Source organism: Hippoglossus hippoglossus, chromosome 18 (genome assembly GCF_009819705.1).
Source record: "Hippoglossus hippoglossus isolate fHipHip1 chromosome 18, fHipHip1.pri, whole genome shotgun sequence".
Classification (NCBI taxonomy): Eukaryota; Metazoa; Chordata; class Actinopteri; order Pleuronectiformes; family Pleuronectidae; genus Hippoglossus; species Hippoglossus hippoglossus.
Window position 1 is genome coordinate 11051623 of NC_047168.1, and position 20349 is coordinate 11071971.

The following is a 20349-nucleotide window of genomic DNA, read 5'->3' on the forward strand; positions in this document are numbered from 1 at the left end:
ATGGAGGATGTGTCTCCACCTCCTGTCACTATCCAGAAGTGAAGCCAACATATCCCGGATACGAAGGCTGCCATCTTGCACATTTGCAGCAATCGGGACGATGGAGTATTTACCATCGATCACACGTCAGTCTCAGCTGTCAATCAAGACCTTTCATCCCATTTATACATAATAATGTATATAATCAGAAAACGAATTACAACCAAAATTCATGGAAAAATTAGATCTTGAATATTTGAATACATTAAACACCTGTGAGTGGGTTGAATTCATCTTTTTAAAATTTATTTTAAAGGCATTAACATATAGAATATCCCCCCCCAACAAAGACACAGATACAGTTTCTTCCAGGTTTTCCCAACAAGTTTATATAATAACGCAGAAATATATTAATACACAAAAGGAAAAAGCCTTTGTTTTTCTGATCAGTCGTCAACATCAAGTGGAGAAGATGACTCTGTGTCAGGGAGCTGAAAGGGGGTCACAGCTCGGAGTCAGCGTTTGTTTACACAGAGAGAGGAGACGGCTGACTGGTCGAGTAAATCTCCTGCCTCTCTCTCTCTCTCTCTCTCTCTCTCTCTCTCTCTCTCTGAGGAGGAGACAGACTAGAAAATAAAGTGAGAATGTGAAGGTGGTGACAGAGATTAATGCTTCACCCCCCCCTAAAGAAAATCTGAGTGTGGGTTAACAATTCCTAACACAATTTAGGTATGAATATTATGCTGAAATCCATAACTCAAGACAGACTGATTATACCTTACAAAGAATTGGACAAAGTGCACATTTAGAAAAACAGCCTTGCCATTTCCTGGTGCTGTTGTGTTCAATGTGATTTTCCTCCCGATAAAGGTTCATCTGATCTTATAGAAGAAAGTATATTACGAATGTCAGAGTATTTAGATGTGTTGCATTAAAACACATTTGAGGTAATATGTTAATTACAAATGTCTATAGTGAATATACTGAGTGAATTTTATTACTTCTACTACTAGTACTCCTAGTACTTTGTTATTGACCGTGATTGTCTGAATGTCTGAATAATTGGTCGTGTGACATTCAATAAGGCGTGAAAGCAAAACATTTGCCGTACGGAATTAGATGAAAAACAAATGTAAGACTTTTTCTTAAGAATTAAATTGATTGTTTATATATTACAACTCTTAAAAACTACTCAAATAATGAGTCTCAAGTGATGAAGCTCCAGTTTCAAGGCCTCACAAGCCAAACAGGTTGAGAACCAGTGATTTGTAAGATTTAACTCAAGTCTGAGGAGAATTAAAACTCCCGTAGTCCAATGCCTACATCTTGTGGATTAAACCGAGCACTGCAAGCAGCTCACTTGGTTCATATTCAGCATTAAAGAAACCCTCTGTGATGTGATTTCTCTTTCCTATGTCAGTGAGCCCTGTCTGGTGGCTGCGGCCTGTCTCAGGAGCAGCTCTCGGGCCAGGTCCGGCCGGCCGCTCTTGGCCAGGCAGCGAGCCAGCTGAGAGGCCTTGAGCTGGTGGGGGGCGGCGGGGAGCCCCCTCCTCCAGGTGGCCAGGACCTGGAAGGCCTGGGAGGTCAGGCTGTCCCCGGCCCGCAGCCTCACCAGCTGGGCAGCGCTGCGGCGGAGACGCAGGGACAGAACCAGCTCGGCCACCTCCTCCTCCGAGAGCTCGCCGGCCAACCACAGAAGGAGAGAGTCTGACAGGGAGTCTTTAGGGAGGATGGAGGGAGGAGGAAGGAGGAAGGAGGAAGGAACACTGTAAAGATATTTACACTTGTGCAGCATTTGTTGTTATACTTGTGAGTTAGATTTTTAAATATTCTACCTTATTAGTTGTTGAGCGATCAAATCTGCCAAAACCTCCAGTCTTACAGATGTTTCAGTTCAATAGTTGTACGCTGTGTATGTTAATGTCTTCATTATTTTTGCATTTATTTAACATTGTGAGGTATTGTTTTCCCAGCAGAATATTTCATGGATACTGATGGTAAAACTCAGGCCTATATTCAGGGGACTGATATCTGTGAGTGTGTTTTAAATATTTTATTATTTAGGGGACTGTTGGACCTTGGTGGTGGAATAAGCTTTACTCAGTGGCTTTCTAGTTTTACATACTTTCAGTAAATGTTGGGCTGTTTAATCTGCAAAAAGACAGGTTGTTTTTGTTATTAAAAGTGTTCTTGTAGGATTTTGATTGTTTAATTTCGATTTGCATTAAAACAGGTTGAAATATTCCTACTGTATTTTCACCCCCACTTTTTTTTATAAGAAAAGAAGGATTTTTTTTTATAGTGGGAACAGTAAGAGACACTTCACTCACCTGTCTCCTCACATAACTTCACCCTCGCCGTCACGAGCCGATTGACGCTCCGCACTTTCTGAAATGAGACAAAATTTAAAATGTAAGATCCATCTTTCTTTCTGCAGCTCAATTCCAACGTGGACTTCTCTGCCTCACCTTAGGTAAAGTCAGAGACAGCGCACACACGGGGTCTCCCAGCGGCTTCATGTCCATCCGGGCGGCTCCGTCCCCTCGCCACTCCAGCTGACCTCTGGTGACCTTGTAAAACATGGCCGTCCCCTTGTAGTGAGGCGAGCTGTAGTTCCCAAAGGGGTCCACTTCGGTCAGACGCACCAGGAGGTGATTCGTGCGCTGGGTGTGAAAGGTGAGTCTCTCGTGTGGGACGTCATTTGGGTTGTTTTGAGTTCCTATCGCAAAAGACAGATGATTGCATTGAATGTCTCTGTCATGTGTAATCCAGCTTTGCTACACATGTGACTGTGTTTCTGTACTTGTGGACGTGATGTTGCCGCTGAAACGCAGCAGGAGCTGGTCCCCCTCGCACATGGAGATGTCGGACGAGGCCTCCAGCGGGCCGCCGTAGCCCTGGGCCCCCAGTTTGTTCAGCTCCCAGCTGAGGTCCCGGCTGGGCAGGGCCGCCACCAGGGCCGCGTGGGGATCGTCTCGGCGGCACTGGAGGACGACGGTGACGGCGTGGCAGCCCACCGACTCCTCCAGCCGCTCGGCCAGGGAGGTGAGGTGGGGGGGCTGCAGGGGGGAGAGGAGACGGACCAGCAGCAGTCTGAGGGGAGCGAGGGGAGAGGGAGAGCTGAGTGAAAGAGATTAGCTGAAGAGATGAGTCTGCTATCGTGGGCTGGAGAACAAACTTAATACACTTAAAATGGAATAAAAAATTCATACTATCTTCAGTACATATTGAAGCTGTGTTAGATTTAAAATAAGTATTTAAACTATAATATTTCAGGAGGGATTGAAGCGCCTCTCTTATTAAAGGAATAATTCACACTGTACAACTAATATTCTTAATTAAATTGTCGGTGGCTGAAACTAAAATCACTCAGATACCTTTATTTTCTTATTTCTCGTTATTTCTCCAGAGATTTCTGAACATTTGTACAGTTGAAGTTGTGATTACGTTCTGACATAGAAAAGCTAAAGCCTGGAATTCAAAGCATGTTTGCCCCCCCCACCCCCACCCCCCCTTTATCCATACTGCCTTTCTTAAACCCCTCATGTAAAGGAGAGCTCACTCTAAGTCGGTTGTAGCGTTCCACATTTCGTTTCTTGTCCTCCGTAGTGGAACATGTCGAAATAAAAAAGGCGTGTGTGCTGCTAACGTGAGCGACAACCTGAGACGTGGAACTGAAGCTGCACGAGTGGTGAGTTCACGATCTTTATGGATGAGAGGTGAATTTAATCTTCCAGGACAAACGTCGGTTACGACTGTGTGTTTGACTCCAGATTAATCGACTGAGAGGTAAAATGAACGCTGTGATGATGATGGTAAATGTTTTTCAATAACTACAAGGCATTGAAGGCACTTCACATTTGGGGGTGCTGCCATCTTTTTTACTGTCTGTGATATGAATGTGTTTAATGTGCAGGGACGTCCCATCAACACATCAAATCCCTCCATGTTGAAGTTTCCACCAGAGCTGATTGTCCACAGGTAAAAATCCCTGATTCTCATTCGACCTCACAAAGAACTGTTCTCCTCAAACACGCAAACCCTCAATCCCTACTCTTCTTTCTCTGTGTGACCAGGGGCAGCGTCGTCTACCTCCTCTACGTGGTCGGAGGACTCCTGATGACGGTCACTGCCGGGAGTCGGTGTGTGGACGTGGCTGTGAGGACGGCACAGGACCCGGCTAAGCTGCTGCGCCTGTCAAACGCACTCATCACGCTCATGGGCCTCAGAGACCAAAAACGAGTTGTGAGAAACCGACTCTTAAAAACTACTAACCGCAAAAGTGAAGCCAAAATGTCTCAATCGCCACCTGGTGCCTGACTATGGTATAGGTCAAAAGAACCCTGCCTCCTCCATGTTAGTGGATGGGACATGGACCAAACCAAAATGTCAAAGTACACACGAAATACGTTTTTCTTAAAGGTGTTTTTTGTCATTTTATGTAGCTCGTACCCAGATATTTTGGCTTCATTTCTGGAGAAACTAGAGACATTTACTTACAGTCTGAAGTAGAACAGTCAAAATGTCATTTCAGTTTCTCTAATATCGATTAGACAATATATATATATATATTTTTGTCTTCTAAGTCTTTGTGTCTTGCAGAAAAACTCCCTGGCAAAACGAAAACTGAAAAAAAGGCTGTACTTCACTGAAAGGTCTTAAAAGAGCTCATAGCAACGTAACTAATATTATTGTCTGTATCAAACTATCCAAACTGTTCACTGCTCTTGATGCTTTTCAGTCTCAACAGTCTCCTTGATGCGATAAGAGCGGCGCAGCATAGATCCCAGGAGTTTCCTGGTTCCCCTGAGAAACAAGTGAACCTGGAGTCGACGTGTTCTAACTGCGTCTCCGTGAGAAGGTACACACGGTAAATGAAAACTTTTTCACTTCAGTTGATCTGTCGGGCATTAGAGCATTTTCTTCTGCTCTGTGGTCAGAAGCAGGATTTGTTACATCCTCTTTCGGGGCGTGAGAAGCTGGTCCGTACTGACGCTGTGCACGGGAGACGACTGCAGCGAGCTGAAAACCTACAACCCTTCAGATCAGCTGCGGTGGCTGGTCGACTTCAGCAGGACGGCTCAGGGACGAGGACACGTGGTACGAAATCCGAAATCAGTTGTCCATGACAACGCATGTGTCTGAAGTATGAAATGAAAACAATTCTGATGTTATACTGTGTGGTTTTCAGATCACACTTCTTGTTGGAGGACAAGCTGCTCGAATCGGCGCCGAACCTCAGAGACACGATGACTCAAACGAGCGAGGCCCCTCACGTCTGAGCCTGGTGTCGTCTGCACTGTGTGTGGTTCTGCTTTGGATGATCCTGCCTCACATTGCACTTTGTGTTATCGTCTTGTTCAGTTGGACGATGCAGGGACACATGCGCAGAGCTGTGCTGTCATAGATAGGCTAAAAAAATAAACACTTGAAAGTATATTTTCTTCCTTGTCCTTTACATCAACCCAGATCAGTGGTCACCAACCTTTTCAAGCCCAAGATCACTTTTTTATTCGAAAAACTTAAGCTCCTCCAAAAAATCCACTTAGGAGGGTTATATTTGTATTTTCAGTGGATTTTGAAGCTTATTTACAATAATCTAGTAACTATTCTCTTCAGATATTTTCATTTTTGCACCGATGATTATTTTCAAGGGCAGAAAACTCGATGTTGCAAACCTGTCAAAGTTCTCTGTCAGCTCGAAGGACGCCAGCCCGTTCTGCAGGTTCCTGACTGTCACTCTCTCCAGGACGCTCCACTGCTTGTCCCTTGACACCAGAACTACGAGCAGCTCATTGGACGTCTCCTTTGGGGACTTCAAGGAGGCACCAAGTGCGCTGACAGAGACAAAGACATCAAGACAAATCATTTGCAAGTGAAAGTCCTGCTTTTAAATATGTATTTGATTATTTACAGTGGCGCAGTGGTTGATACTTTCCTATGTTACCTCACTCTATTGGAAGCAGGTTGATCCCAAGCTGGAGCAACAGATCCACTGTGGTGACGCTGCGTCTGTTTCCCTCGTCCCCTCACGTCCCTCTTTCTCTCCGGGTTCGGGGGACAGGGGAGGGTGACGGTGAGGGGTCTCCTCAGGGGCTGCGAGCTCGGGTGGGCGAGGTAGAGCAGCGGGCTCGTGGACGCCACCGAATAATAATAGACATCACTTCTGGACTTGACGGCCGCCAGGAGGACGGTGTCCACAGGCTGGATCTGAAGCAGACGAGGAGGAAGCAGCTGTTCTGCATTATTCAGGCAGCAGTTGAAAGTGTTTTCTTTTCTTTTTTTTACAACCCACACTTTTGTTTTGCCAGCAGCGTGCTGTTTTGTCGGAGGGAGCCGTGCAGAGTGGGAGATGTTGGTTTTTAGACGTAAGATCAAGCAACAAACAGCCGCGGTGAAGTTAGATCACAGACGTCTGGGCTCAGACAGAATGGCCACAGCTGCTCATTTTTCTACCTCACAGCCAAAAATCTGTCAAAATGAAGGCTTATGAATTAATAAGCAGTCGATGTCGTTCTGCTTCTCTCTCTCTCTCTTTCCCTCTCCTCTTTCCACGCTCATGTCTTTATCTCATCTTTGGAGCAGCTCCAGTGTTTTGAGCAGGGAGCACTATTTCAAAGGGTCGATCTCAGAATTTACACAAACCTTTACCCACTTTGAAATCCCAAACAGCCCAGAACAAATCCGCTGTGTAAACCAATGATCTCTGCTACACGCCAAACTCTTATTAGACGCAGCAGAGAGAAGGATGGGTAATGATCAAGGTGGAAGGGAGATGGATGGTGATCAAATCATCCCCCGTACCGTGGTTTGTGCCATCACTGGAGCGGCAAAGGCTCCTGGGAGGTAGCTGAGACAAACGCGGGGGTCCATCGAGAGCTTGAGTGACAGACCCCTTCTGGGAACTGTGTAGTTTTCTCTTTTCAGACAGGAAACCACCGCAAAGAGGCCTAAAGCGTAGACCCTCACCTCTGCAAATGAGCCCTGTGAGGACATAAATGAAACAAATGGAATTATCTCTTCAGGACAAATCAGTTATTAAACTCCTAAAAATGATAATGACATCCCCCTGATGTTGGATCAGGGTTTAGGTTGAGCTTATGTACAATTATGGCAGAATAAGTTGTTGTTATTATAACTGTCCAAAGCTTTTGTGAATGTCGATTGAGGAAACAGTTGTTATCACTTTACTGGAGTTTCTGACATTAAAAATAAAAGACAAAAAAACATTTGGAAATATATGCACATAGAAGACTTTACCCTCTGTCCTCCATACGTTCCCTCTGTTGTTGCCGGAGTGACGTAACTCGCCCTCCTCTCCTCGTCCATTATTTTCACAGCGACATCCCGGTAGTTGCCCCGGTAACGTGCGCAGAAAGGCACGACCAAGGTCACGGGGAAGTGGAAGTTGGCTCGGCCTTGAACCTTGACCCGGATCACTCTGCTGACCAGCTCCTCTGCCCCGGTCACCATGAGGCAGCTGAGGGCATCGGCGATTTCACAGCTCAGGACTTCAGCCGCACCCACAGGCGCCCTGATAAAGCACGCGTCTGGTACGTGTGATTGGCCGTCCTCCATTGTACCAGTGAGCCTGGATATTATTCCAAAAATACAAATACAATAATATTCAACATTGCAATAAGACGTAGAATTTGTAGCAGAAATGTTGTATCTTTAAGGAATATTTCCGGTGGGGAAAAAAGTGTCAGTAATCAAATTTCCATATCAGCCTCTCCCAGAGTTGGCTTCTTCCTTCGATGTGAACGTTGTCTGATTTGTTCGGCTGCCGGACGGATCCAGGCAACCAGCCATTCGCCAGCTGCGAGTACCAGACAGTAAGAAACCAAATATAAGTTCATTTAAATACAAAGATGGTTCCATTCAGACACGTGTCCAAACAAAACAGGGGACTTGATGCAAGACGTGATTCTTTTTGTTCTCTCTCCAGATGAAAGCACAAGTTGACATGTTGGTGCCTGCCAGCTGACCACCTCCACGAGCACTGGCACCAAACAGGATGGAGGATAAAAGGTACTTTAACCATTTTAACCAACCTTTCAAATAACATGAAAAGTGCAAGATGGATGATATTTTGGCTTCATATTTGTACAAAGGGAGAAAATGGGAGACGCCATCACGTACGGTTAATAACTTAAACTGGAATAGTGAGCCTGGCTCTCTGCAAAATTATAAAAATTGAATTTGTAGCATCTCTCAAGTTGGCATTAAATCCTGATCGTAATGTTTCCAATCTGTTACTAGCTTCTTCGAGCTGTAGCTTCACACCACTGGATGACAGCATTATCGATTTTCTATTTTCATACGCGACACAAAAGAATTTACAACATTTTGAATGTGCGTTCACTTTTGAGCTAAAAAAACACTCACCCTCAGCCCATTGTCTCCCTCATAGATAAAAGCATCAAAGTCTCACTTCCTGTGTCACTTCCTGTCTCACTTCATCTTATCGTCCTCACCAAACCCAGTTGATCAACCTCCTGTCGGCTCCACACACAGTTTTTTTGGGCTCTTATAATATCAGGTCGCTCTCTGGCAAAGCGCCGGCACTGATAAGGATGAAAAGGGATTTTATCAGGGAGGAAGTGTTGACTCTCACCGTGTGGCTTCACCGGAGCTGATCTGATCACCAGAGGCAGAGCAGGGACACGGAGAGGACAAGATGAGCTTGAGACGCCACCAAGCTGTATAACTTATGAATATCATATCAAAACAAGTGCAAAACTAACGAGTAAACAATTGACCCCAGCCTCTCTTTGGTAAATTCATTATTTACAGCGTGCGGTGGTCCAGCACATTCAAATGCAAGTGCAGTGTTTGGGATCAATATTAGAATAATGCCCGTGAGCTCATTACAAGGCTGTAATATACTTCCAGTTCAGTGCTTCATGAAGTCAACTGCTCACACACACACACACACACACACACACACACACACACACACACACATTCTCAGGATTCCATTTGGTCAAACTTGTGTCCAAAGAAGAACAAAGAAAACATGGAGAAATCTCCAGGAAACCGCACGAGGCCGAACAGCATGATGTTTCACTGCACCACTGGAAATTGGACGGATAATAACACAGCCAGAGGAAGAGGAGAAATAAGTTGAAGGGTATTAGTGGAAAATCCACTTCTAGAGGTGTGGAGCTGTAGAGACACACAAACACAAACACACACACATGCACACACACAGCTTGTTGACAAGGAAACCAGCTGAGCCTCTTCTGAGAGGGAAAAATGGCGAATAGACCTAAAATAAACGGAATATAGACGAGTTAAATTGGGTTATTTGGGTTATTCGGATAAAATGAAGGCATGCTGCCCTTATTAACTCACCCGACAGTGGTCCATTCGCTCTTTGTCTCCTCTTTGACCTTGACATTCGTCCTCTCTGCGTCCTTGTCCGTCTCCTTCAGTAAATCCGTCTGACTCACCGGAGACACACAGCCCTCCTCATTATCACCCACTTGACCTCTGACCCCCAGTTCTCCCCCAGTGTCCTTCACATTGCTGGAACCGCTGAATCTTGTGTCGGCTGTTTGTTCAGTGTTTGGTGACGGACTCCTTTGATCCCTTTCATCCTCAGCCTCCCGTTCGCAGTCAGAGTCGAGTGGATCCTGAAGGCTCGGGCGGTTTCTGCCGTCTTCAGGTGGAGCTGAGGTTTCTGGGTCTCTGGTTTCGTGAAGCGCCACATCCACACCTGAGGCTTCTTCCACAGACACACGGAGAACTTCTGCTTCCAGTTTGGTTACGATCGTGCTCAGTTTTTTCGTAATGTTCTCGAAGTCCTCCGACACACTCTGGAAAGTATCACTGAAGGAGTCTGAACAAGAGACAAGAACAAAAGAGATGTTTAGAACATGGGCAACTATCACAGCAAAAATATATATACTTCTCAAACTTCTCTTTTTTGAGAGCTATGTACATTTAAATTCTTTAACAACGATACTATACAATGAGAAAATAATGTTGCTGACTTTATTCTCATAATATTGTTTTTTAAATTTAATTGTGACTTTATTCTTTTAATATCATTCATTTTTTTCTCATTAAACTATGAATATATAAATTATATAATTTATAAAATAAAAAAACTTTGGCTGGGAATCTCCAGATCAAAAGAAAGCTAGTTTTATTATGAATTTTTACTGTTACATTACAACGTTACCATCAGAATATTATGATTTATTTCTCATTAAATTACAACTTTATTCTTGTACTTTTTTCTCAATTTCCTTTCTTCAATATCTCACTAATAATCTGACGTATAAGAGCAGAAAAGGACATTTATGATGGAGATCAGTTCCCTACCTGCTGTTGATGCATCCTGCTGATCACCGCCCCCTGGTGGAGACTTGCTGAGCATGCAGGCACACTCTCTGAGGGCCTCTCTCCATGCTGTCACTCTCTCTGAGTGAAAAACTCTCATCTCCTTCAGCACCCCCAAAACCTTTTGCTTGCACTCTTCTTCCAGCTGCAGTTCATCATCACTCCCCCTCCTCCCTTCATCCTCCTTCTCATATTCTGCTGGACAGAGCATCCTTTCTTCTCCACCCGTCTGCGTCTCCTCTCCACCGCCTCCACCTGTGCATCTCCTCCTACCCACAGTCTCCTCGTGATGGACCCTGGATGATCTGTGGGCCTCACTTCCCTGAGCAGTCAAAGTGGACAAGCTCTGGAGAGCCTCCTCCATCTCTCTGCCGTGAAGAGACTCGGCTTCATCCATCTGTTGCAGATTCTCCTTCATGCAGAGCTGAGAAATACAAGAGAAAAGTCATCAGTGTCTTATCCGGCCGGTTTCCTGCTTCTTTTTCAGCTCATGTCGCACAAAATATCGGTGAATAATATCAAAAATGTTCAGCAAAAAATAAAATGCCTTCTCTTGTGTACCTCCTTTTAGATGCAGAGCTGAGGGGCCCCTGGTTTTGCAGTGTTGCTGTGCTCAGCCGTCCAGGAGCCAGCGCTGTATTTATATGGCTGCCAGCAGTAAAACACGTTGCCAAGGCGACCCCTGGAGGCGTGGCACGGAGACACAAAAGAGGAGCCAGGAGAAAACGCTCTGTCCTCCAGACACTCCATCCCTCCATCCCTCTTTTCTTCTGTCATTCATTTTACTGCCTGTACGCTCAGACAGTAACAGCAACAGCTCCGAGGCCTCATCTGCTCCTGGATCAGTAAAAAAACCCATCTGGTGTGTGCACTGCACCGGAGGACGGAGACTTTTAAAAGAACTGCATCTCACTGAAACACTTTACAACATCAACACTGTTCTGTGTCACTTTGTGGGGCTTCTGTGGAATTCCTGATTTTACTGTCCTAAGACAGAGAGACCGGAGGAAGCTTTCAGATCCTAAACCAAAGTAAAAGTACAAATGCTATCGTTAACTAAAACGACTCCACTACAAGTACGAGAAAGACAAGTTGTAAAAGCTGCACTGAAACAAAGAATAGTCAAAGTAAAGTGAAATGGTCTTAAAGTACTTATTGTTAAAGAAAAATTGTGTTGCTCCATCACATAGAAAATCTCTTTGGGCCTTTTTCATGATTTTTAGACTCAGAGTTCGCTTTAATTTGACACAAACAAAAGTCAAATGTCCTGAAACCGAAACACAGAAGCTGAATTCAGCCTCATGTTTGTAACTCTTCTATTTCCTTCTGCAAACTTTCAAGTCAATTCTATGGTATTTAGGAAAAAAAACAATCTTTATTGTCACACTGTATAGTCGAATGAAAAACTATTGCTGGGAATCTCCAAATCAAAAGAGAAAGCAAAGCAATAAATGAAGTACTTAGTAATAGACAGAATACTAATGATAATATAAATGATACAGGAGTAGAATGTGTATTTATGGAATGCAATATACAATATTTAAATAAGAATACCCAGTATTAACACTGACAAGTATCACAACAGCTTTAGTCATTGTTGAATCAGCTCTATGTCGCCATCAAGTGGCTGATTCTGCGAACTGCACTCTTCCACTTCAGTGACTATTCATTTATTGTTAGAGATGATTTTAAAAGAAAAACACAAACAACACAAACCTAAAAATTAAGAAAAGTCTACATTTGATGTGTTTATTGATGGTTTCACTTGCACTTCCGATGATTTGTTTTTAGCTTGATGCTCTTTTATGCTTTGACTTTGTATTTTTTAATACTCTTACTTTTTGACATACATAAAACAAGTTTTATTTTAATTAATGATATCTCTTAGAGCATTTTTCTCCCCCCTTCACGTCATTTAGTCTTATCCAACATGTTACAGTCCAATCTGAGCACAAAGATGATCAATGGAAGAGCACTGGGTGTAGATCCAGTCAGTAGGTGTGTGTTCTTCTTATTCTTCTTCGTGGTGTGAGTCAGGTATCAGGCTGCTGCATTCCTCTGTGAGCTGGATGTGCAGCCTGGGGCCTCTGGATCAAGCTGGGACACGCACACCCCTGTCTTCCCTCCACTCTGCTTATCACATGCACAGTTTGATTTTTTTATTGTGTAAAACAGGTTTACAAAGAAGAATCTGAAAGAGTCCAGCAGAGCATTAAAGTCTGTTTAACACCCTGCAGTGTTTGGTAATGGAAGTGGAGGCGCGGGGCTGCGCTTGTGCCATGGTGCGTAAAAAGGCTTTGAAAGTGGGCGTGCCTGAACACAGGGAACGGAAACAGACGTGTGTGCGCGTGCACGCGTGTGTGTGCGTGTGTGTGTGTGTGTGTGTGTGTGAGAGGAGCTGTGACGCTCAACAGAAACGCCAGAGCTGCACAATATGACCGAGAGGACGCGTGTCAAGGTGTGTGGATGATACCTGAGGATTCCACCTGCGGGTAAGTGCTGCACATCCCAGCCTCAGGTGTTCTTCATCGATCTTAACTCGACTTAGGTGCGCGCCAACGTGCCCCAGGCTCATTTAATCGATGCCAGAGTGTGTGTGTGTGTGTAGTTTTAATATCGGTGCTGGGGGGGGTGTTTGTGTCACTTTTACGTAGTTTAGGCTCCTTAGAATAAGCGTAAAATAGAAAGTGAAGCCATGCAGCCAGATTTTAATAATGGTTCTCCTGTTGCAATACATCCACAGTGGTGTAACAGCCCTTTCCTGTAAGTGTGAACACACAAGTTGAGCACATTTCACACGTGGGAGTCACCGATGAAAACACACACAAACACACTTACATACAACTCAGCACCACACACAACTTTATCCCGCTACAGTTCAACTGCAAAACGTGGACATCACAGGTTTTTCTTTCTTTCTCTCAAACCAGGAAGGATCCACATTGGACTTTGGCACTGAAGAGGTAGGTGTGTGTGTGTGTGTGTGTGTGTGTTTGTGTATGTTGAGTGTGTGTGCATGCATGGGCGTGCTTGCTGTGTGTGACTCACTCTTGTCTAAGCATACCTGAGGTGTAGTGGAGTTAGAGAGAGAGAGAGGGGCACTGTGTAGAGGTGGGTGTCACACAGACACACACATCTCCTGTGCTGGCAGCTGGTTTTGTGTAGTAAACAAGATCTTGTGTTAACATATTGCTGTAATTGTTTGTCAGGGATTTGTGTGTGTTTGTGCTATGGTGGCCCTGAAGTGCAAAACACAACGGCAAAACACAAAAGACAGCAACAAAATATTTGTCTTTGTGTTTCTTTATTTGCTATCATGTTTTGTGATTTGCTGTTGTGTTGTTTTCATTGCTGTTGTGTTTTGCACTTCAGGACCACCGTAGAATGCAGATGTATCTCAATGCCTATACAGACACACACACACACACACACGACATTGTTTTTCTTTTTGCTCTATTGATCTACAAACTCTCTGGGCTGTGACACCAGTGGGCAGCGGCTGTGCCTCACAACTTCTATTTCCAGCCCTTAAATAGCGCTTCAGTTAAAAAAGTGTAAGGTTTTGTGATGCCGTGCAGCTGCGTGAGTGGGCGTCGAAGCGCTAAGAGGCAGAGATGTGGAGCGGGGCCGGGGTCAAATGCGCGAGAGAGCTTTGGCGTGTGCCTGCGCTGGCTGTTGGCCAACACGGGTCCCTGCATGTTAACACTGCAACACACAGCTGGGCTGCTCTGATAGACTGAGCAGCGCAGGCCCCTGTTTTCAGCACACTGCATATTGTTGTGAGTTGAGCAGGGACTTTTAATTGTTTCCCCTGCAAGCTCAGTGCTAATAATACAAAGGTGTGGTGTGTGTGTGCTCACAAGATAATATGCTGAGTACAAAAAAAGCACCACTGGTTTACTCTTTGTGCACGAATACAACCAAAAAAACATCAAATGAGAGGAGATGATCTCTATTTTTCACTGATTTCATATTTGAAAATCATTCAAAGGGACAGTTCCCGCCCGTGTTCGTTACATCAGTAAAACACTCAAACACACAACATGAACTGAGCTTATTTCCCCGAAAGCAGAAGTAACACCGCTTTACGGCCGCTGCAACTAAAAGAGAAGTGGATGTGAGAAGATGGTTTGGATGGTGTCGTATCGTCCTGTGAGTTTCCAGCGTGTGTGTGAGAGCAAGATTGCAAGATGGAAGAGGAGATAGTTCGAGTTTGACACCGAAAAAAGATGGTGTGGCGACATTAACAAGTAGACTTTCAACAATAGCAATTCGCTGTTGCTCCTGAGCTGCATTTTCAAACCCTGCTGCGATAAAAGGTGTTGTCATCTCACCTTTCTTTAGCTTTCAGTAAATATCGGCACCGAAACCTAAGTGTGAAGCCACGTGTTGGTGGTAGCTCTCCGTTTCCTCGTAGCTGTCTCTAGCCGTTTCATCCAGGAGTGTTGTGTGTTGTGTGTGTGTGTGTGTGTGTGTGTGTGTGTGTTCACTCTTTGCAGAATGAACAGTAGATGCATCTTGAGATTTTCAGGGTAAACTTAAAAGGGTTGTGGAAAATGAGCTTATTGTGTGGAGCACATGAGGAAATCGACAGCCCTCCTCGGAAGGTCCCATTACCCGAGTCTTAGTTCGGTGTGTTTTATAAGCTGTGAAGTTTGCATTTGGGAAAAATACTTGAACGCTGCAAACAAAACATGTTGTATTCATGTGTTTCGAGTGTTTAAACAACAACCTGACACCGATTCCAATATCTGCACGAAGAAGAAGTTTCCGGTGACGTAAATAATTGAAGACGTACAACAAATGAATCATAAAAACGTCAGCTTTTGTGAGAGACAGATCTGTCAAAAATGTCACATTAGAAGTGTAAATTATGTTTATTGATTCACGGGATGACGTCAACAACTCGGTAAATCGAGTACCACATTTTTCGTAGACTTTCGGAGTTGTTGTTGTTGTTGTTGTTTCGACCTGAGATTGCGTTCACTTCAACTTGTTTTAACTTTATTCCGGACCAGGCTAGCTCAATCTCCCTGTTGTCATCCTTTTATGCTAAGCTAAGCGTATTGTCTCCATGGCTCGACCTTCAGATTTAACAGACAGATGTGACACTCGCATATCAATCTTCTCATCTCACTCGCGGTAAGAAAGTGGAAAAAGTCAATTCCCCCAAAATGTCAAAGCGTCCTTTTAATGAGGTCACACAGATCCACGGCTGCGGATGATTCGTGCCATCGATGTGATATCTCAAGCTGAAATCCAAGCCTTACATTTTCAACAGCAAAACTCTCCTCTAAGACAAAATCAATATCCACTTTGGATAATTTTGGCTTGTAGGGAAAAAAAGAAAAATGCATATCACTAAAGCCTCTCAGATATTTTAAATTATTCCTGTTTTGAGTTAATGGATGTTTCAAAGGTTAATAATCCTGTCTCTGGTACAAGAGTGGAGTCATGAACTTAGATCTCAAGTAAAAGATTAAATTCTGTTTGATGGTGCATGCAGCTTCACGAGATCGCAGCATTAATCTTCAACCATCACTTACTTTTATCTGTTTTTGTGTCTTTTTGGTTTTAGGTTGGACCGCTACGTCTTCTAAAGGTCGGCCTGATGTGGCAGATCTGAAACTAGAGCGCCATGTCGGAGCCTCCGGATCCCAGCCAGGAGATTGTGGAGTGGCTGTCTACCCTTCGCCTATCCCAGTATATCCCCTGTTTCCAAGAGGCAGGATACCAGTATCTGGAAGACTGCGAGGACCTCACAGACGAGCACCTCCTGGAGCTTGAAGTCCTTCCAACGGGACATCGCAGGCGCATCCTCCGCAGTTTGGAAGCGCTAGGGCTGAACGCTTTTAGTGGTGGAGAGGATGAAGAAGAAGAAGAAGAGGAGGAAGGTGTACAGAATGGGAGGCGCATGAGGAAGCCAGTGCCACATCCTAGACATATCTTCTTAAAGGACAAGAAGAGGGGGACTTCATATCAGCCAAAGGACAAGTGGCAGTATGAGATGGAGGGGAGTCAGACTTTACCTCCAGGAGCAGGACTGGGAATAGAAACTGGGGACAGGTACCTCCCTCTACCTCAACCTGCCCCACGCGATCCCCAAAACATCAAAACATCCAAATCTGAACCTACCCTCATCCCTCCTTCAGTGTCCTCCAGCAGCAGCAGCAGCGAGTCCCTCTGCATTTCAGAAATGCCCTCAGACTGGGAGGTTCATCCCGAGGACCCCCAACCAGCAACGACATTTCAGGGTGAAATGGTGGAGAACTCCATCTATGAGGCGCAGCCCAGTTTTAAGAATCGCGCAGGTCCCCGGCCCACCCGCTCCTACAGGCTGAGGCACCGGCCTGTTCCTAAAATCCCGATTCAGACCATACTGCCATTTCAGGACAAGTAAAGTTATTTGTTTATTAATCTCTTTAGCTAATGGGTGAAATGTTTTCTGACATGTTTGCATAAAAGCCTTTTCAGTTTCTTATATATTTCTTAGATGAGAGAGTTGGATAAGAACATTGATCCCACTGTAACTGACCCAGTGATCATGAGTGGAGCAAACCTGGAGAAAGCCAGAACCCATTATATTGAGTTAATGTATACTGTAGGTGGCAGTAATGTACCACATGGTGTCTAAACTGCTTTTAAACCAGCAGAAGAAGAAGTAGTGCATCGTTGTGGGCACCATAACAGCTGGGTGAGCAAAGTTATTGCAGCACGGCTTGAATTTACATAATTTTATCCTAAAGACATGATAACACATACAAAGGAGTGGACGTGTCTGGGTGTTAACATTAGCGAAACAATTTTTTGTAGCACTCAAACACTTATCATCAGGAGTGTGCAGATCTTGGTGCTTCACAATTGAAAATCAATTTCACTCTTGCACTATTACACACACATTTCTGTACAGAGAAGTTTGATCACAGGTTGAGAAAGTCCTCATTTGCTGCTTCCCCCTATATCCAGTCTTTTTGCTTTTCTTTTGGTACCTGCTTCTAGTTTAGTTACTTCATGTTTTTTACCCAACTCCCAGCAAGAGAGGGAATAAGTGTATTTCCCCGAATGTCAAAACTATTTGTTAAGCACAAAGTTTGACTTTATGAGAGTTTATGAGCAGTTTCCGAAAACTTATCAAACAAGTTGGAATAGAACGGTTAAAAAAAAAAAGCACCTGAAGGGATACACTTGGATGGCGCCGTCGTGTGAATGAATTTGAAAACATTATGTTCTCACTTCACATGCACATTGCCACTGATTGAGAACCCCAGCTCTCTTTAATTTTCAGTTCTCCATTCCATATTATCTTCACATCTCTATTCTAAGTGCAAAGTATGTGGCTTTACCTGTTTTTCCATAGGTGCATGAATTGCCGGTTCTGAACCCTTGATTTCTCTTCCTCCTCAGGAGCACGCCACCAGCGCAAACAACCAGCCCCGAACACGTCACCGGCTCCGAAGGTCCCACCGGTGCAAACGGCACACAGAAAGGTACACGCAGTCTTTCAGCCGCATCCGCTTCATCCCCGCCATGAATATTTCATTCGCCGGTAGAGTCGGTGGTGCTGTTGTTTGCTCGGATGAAAGGCGGGAGGGGAGATGAGGGTAGCGCGTGGGTGGGGTGGGGGTGGGGGAGCTCGGCGGCGGCAGTGTCGCGGGGAACGGCGTCGCCCCGGTTTCAAGTGCTCACCTCGCGGGAAATAAGCTCTCTCACATCTTGTCCCTTAGCAAGACCCTGGCACGTAAAGTTTTTTTAGAAGTTGTTTAACTTTGCTGACAACACACACGCTTGTAGTTACAACCAGTACAAATATATATTTGAATTTTGCCTCCCCCGAGCTGTGTTTACCGGGCCTAGTCGACCCTCCTGTCTCATCCGACGCCAGTACGTGATGTACGTGAGCTGCTGCTGGGATGCCTCTCGATGACAACAGTCTGGAGTGGCGCGCGGTAAACACCTGAGAACATGTCACTCTTTTTGGGAAACCACTTGACCCTGTTGTGACATGGACTCTGGCTACGAATCAACAGATTGTCGAGGCCTCGTCTGCGCTCTTTGTTCCGTGTTCCTTCTCTGCAGCGGTCTCTCGGTAGGCCTTGTTTTGCCAACTCTCTCTGTGTGTGCGGAACAAGACTGGGAGCGAGAGACGAGAGAGAGAGAGAGAGAGAGAGAGAGAGAGAAAAAGCCGAGACAGTGAAGTGGTTTGGGAGGGAAGGAAGAGGAGATGGATGCAAAACAGGCTGAGAGACGGAGGAAGAGAGGGAGGCGAGGCGGTCCCAGAGCTGGGAGACGGGGAGCTCGGCTGGCACGATGAATCCTCCCCTCACAGCGAGGCGTTGTTTGACTTCTCATTTCATCCGAGCATATTTGAAGAGTTTACTCCGAGATGAGATCCAGAAGTTGTAATGTAACATCGTAATCTCACCGAGTGATTGTTGTAGTCGATGAAAACTCACGGGAGGGAGGCCGGCGGAATTTTAATTGACCCCATCACAATAAATACAACTCTTTCAGGGGAAGAATCTCATTGAGAAAACACTTCTGTTGTGTTTCTTCAGCAGCCTCACAGCACAACACAGCAGCCTTGGAGGAATATTCAATAGTAAGTAGATGTGGAGGACGTCACCTTAAACCCTGCTCTCTCCCTTCTTGTGATGGGTTGTTTCGATGCTGCTCAGTGTTGCACGTTAGTTGTTGCTAATTAGCACTAAACAGAAAACAGTGGGGGCTGATGGGAATATTATATTAGCAAAGCCACTGTGATTGATTAATCGAGGGTTTGTGTTGTTGTCCATTCGTGCAAACATTCATACGGTGCATATATGGGCAGCACTTTGCAGTTTGGGGTTCAGTATCTTGCCCAAGGACACGTCGGCTTTTGGAATGGGGAAGACTGGGATCGAACCGCCGACCTTCTGGTTAGAGGACGACCGCTCGAACCCCTTTTGTGTCTCGCCTTTCATGAAAAATCCCATCACGACAACGGAGAGCGGAATGTGTTGTCCTCCAAATACATGATCTATTGAATATTATTCCAAGGCCAAAGCGCAGTGATGCTTTCAACAAATAATAAAATGCAGATTAGGTCAAATCATGTATCGTATATTTTGCAGTATTCTAGTTCTTTCCTCTGTTAAGTTAAAGAAACTAAACAACATGGAAAATTTTCATTATCATTAACATTCTTATCATTTTTATTATTATTATGTAAAAAAAAAACCTGCAAAAGAAATGCCCCTTCATGCTTTAATTCTGGGAATTGGTGACTGAAGTGACACATATTTAGTTGATTAATGTGAATACAGTCGGTGGCAGTTTTGTGTATCTGCCCTGCTTGCCATGCAGTGACATGGATAGATGGTTCTAACAAACCGATCTGTAACTCCCAGGCTTCAAAGCAGAGGGGCTTCACTCAGAAACAAATCAATCTCCCCAGTCCCTCCTCGATCAATCTCCTCGCTGACTCCTCACCGATGGCTGCATCTAGGTCGCTTTCCCCGGACGGCGACTCCGGAGCGAGTCGGGTCGCGAGCAGATAAAGAAGCAGCGTGGTGGACTGAGAGAAACAAAGGCAGGAGGCGAGGACGGAGCCAGTGAGGGAAGAGCAGAGGGGGAATCAGACAGGAATTGAGTGCAGCCGGGGTCTGGTGGCCTTGGGAGAAAACCCCGAGTGGCCTGAGGGTCGGCTGATAGATGATGATCGATGGTTGCCATCTGCCCGCAGAGCCTGTCCACTGTGTTGCTGGGGATTCTATCATCAAATAAACAGACCTTCATAAAGTGCACCGAGCCCAGGACATGACCTTTTGTGACATCCTGTATCGGCCTGCAGTGTTTTGGAAGTGTGTGTCCATAAAGCTTTAGAAAGCACTGCATTCACATCTGTGAGGGCTGGAATGTGACTCTGCTCATTTCGCCGTCCATCCTTTTCATGCCTGCGGTTTTTCTCTCGAGGCAGCGTTGTGTCTGAGGGTGTTTCGATCTTTGTACGCCCTCACCGTCTGCACGCATATACACTCCTCC

The 20349-nt window shown here is 45.0% G+C and overlaps 3 protein-coding genes and 1 long non-coding RNA gene across 9 annotated transcripts in view; 3 read left to right on the top strand and 1 right to left on the bottom strand.

Annotated features, from left to right (window-relative positions):
- Nucleotides 1-1162: 1162 nt before the first annotated feature.
- dthd1 (death domain containing 1) lies at nt 1163-9451 on the bottom strand. Of its 3 annotated transcripts, XM_034569194.1 has the most exons (9): nt 9337-9451; nt 7240-7570; nt 6784-6963; nt 5927-6189; nt 5658-5816; nt 2795-3072; nt 2448-2659; nt 2310-2367; nt 1163-1698 (listed from the first exon to the last, which is right to left on the bottom strand). In XM_034569194.1, the coding sequence occupies exons 2-9, from the start codon at nt 7555-7557 to the stop codon at nt 1391-1393; spliced, it is 1776 nt and encodes a 591-aa protein (XP_034425085.1). In that variant the 5' UTR covers nt 7558-7570; nt 9337-9451; the 3' UTR covers nt 1163-1390. The 3 variants fall into 3 exon arrangements, with proteins under 3 accessions (XP_034425085.1, XP_034425086.1, XP_034425087.1); XM_034569195.1 differs by lacking the exons at nt 7240-7570; nt 9337-9451 and having other exon boundaries at nt 2448-2698; nt 2783-3072; nt 6784-7086; XM_034569196.1 differs by lacking the exons at nt 1163-1698; nt 2310-2367 and having other exon boundaries at nt 2374-2698; nt 2783-3072.
- On the top strand, nt 2915-5459 carry LOC117752069. Of its 2 annotated transcripts, none has more exons than XM_034569226.1 (8): nt 2915-3024; nt 3589-3670; nt 3896-3960; nt 4056-4224; nt 4582-4634; nt 4721-4840; nt 4923-5079; nt 5171-5459. In XM_034569226.1, the coding sequence occupies exons 3-8, from the start codon at nt 3926-3928 to the stop codon at nt 5384-5386; spliced, it is 750 nt and encodes a 249-aa protein (XP_034425117.1). In that variant the 5' UTR covers nt 2915-3024; nt 3589-3670; nt 3896-3925; the 3' UTR covers nt 5387-5459. The 2 variants fall into 2 exon arrangements, with proteins under 2 accessions (XP_034425117.1, XP_034425116.1); XM_034569225.1 differs by having other exon boundaries at nt 4920-5079; nt 5171-5457.
- Nucleotides 7412-9478, top strand: LOC117752085. Its single transcript, XR_004611983.1, has 3 exons — nt 7412-7532; nt 8954-9112; nt 9344-9478. It is a non-coding gene; the product is annotated as an uncharacterized LOC117752085 (long non-coding RNA).
- Nucleotides 9479-12511: 3033 nt separating this feature from the next.
- Nucleotides 12512-20349, top strand: part of zmp:0000000660 (arf-GAP with Rho-GAP domain, ANK repeat and PH domain-containing protein 2) — a 105553-nt gene continuing 97715 nt past the window's right edge. Inside the window, exons 1-4 of one of the 3 annotated variants that reach the window (XM_034569154.1) lie at nt 12512-12821; nt 13260-13292; nt 15908-16725; nt 17734-17816. In XM_034569154.1, coding sequence (XP_034425045.1) covers nt 15968-16725; nt 17734-17816 — 841 coding nt within the window. In that variant the 5' untranslated portion in view covers nt 12512-12821; nt 13260-13292; nt 15908-15967. The remainder of the gene's footprint in view (nt 12822-13259; nt 13293-15907; nt 16726-17733; nt 17817-20349) is intronic. The other 2 variants (XM_034569152.1, XM_034569153.1) reach the window with 2 other exon arrangements.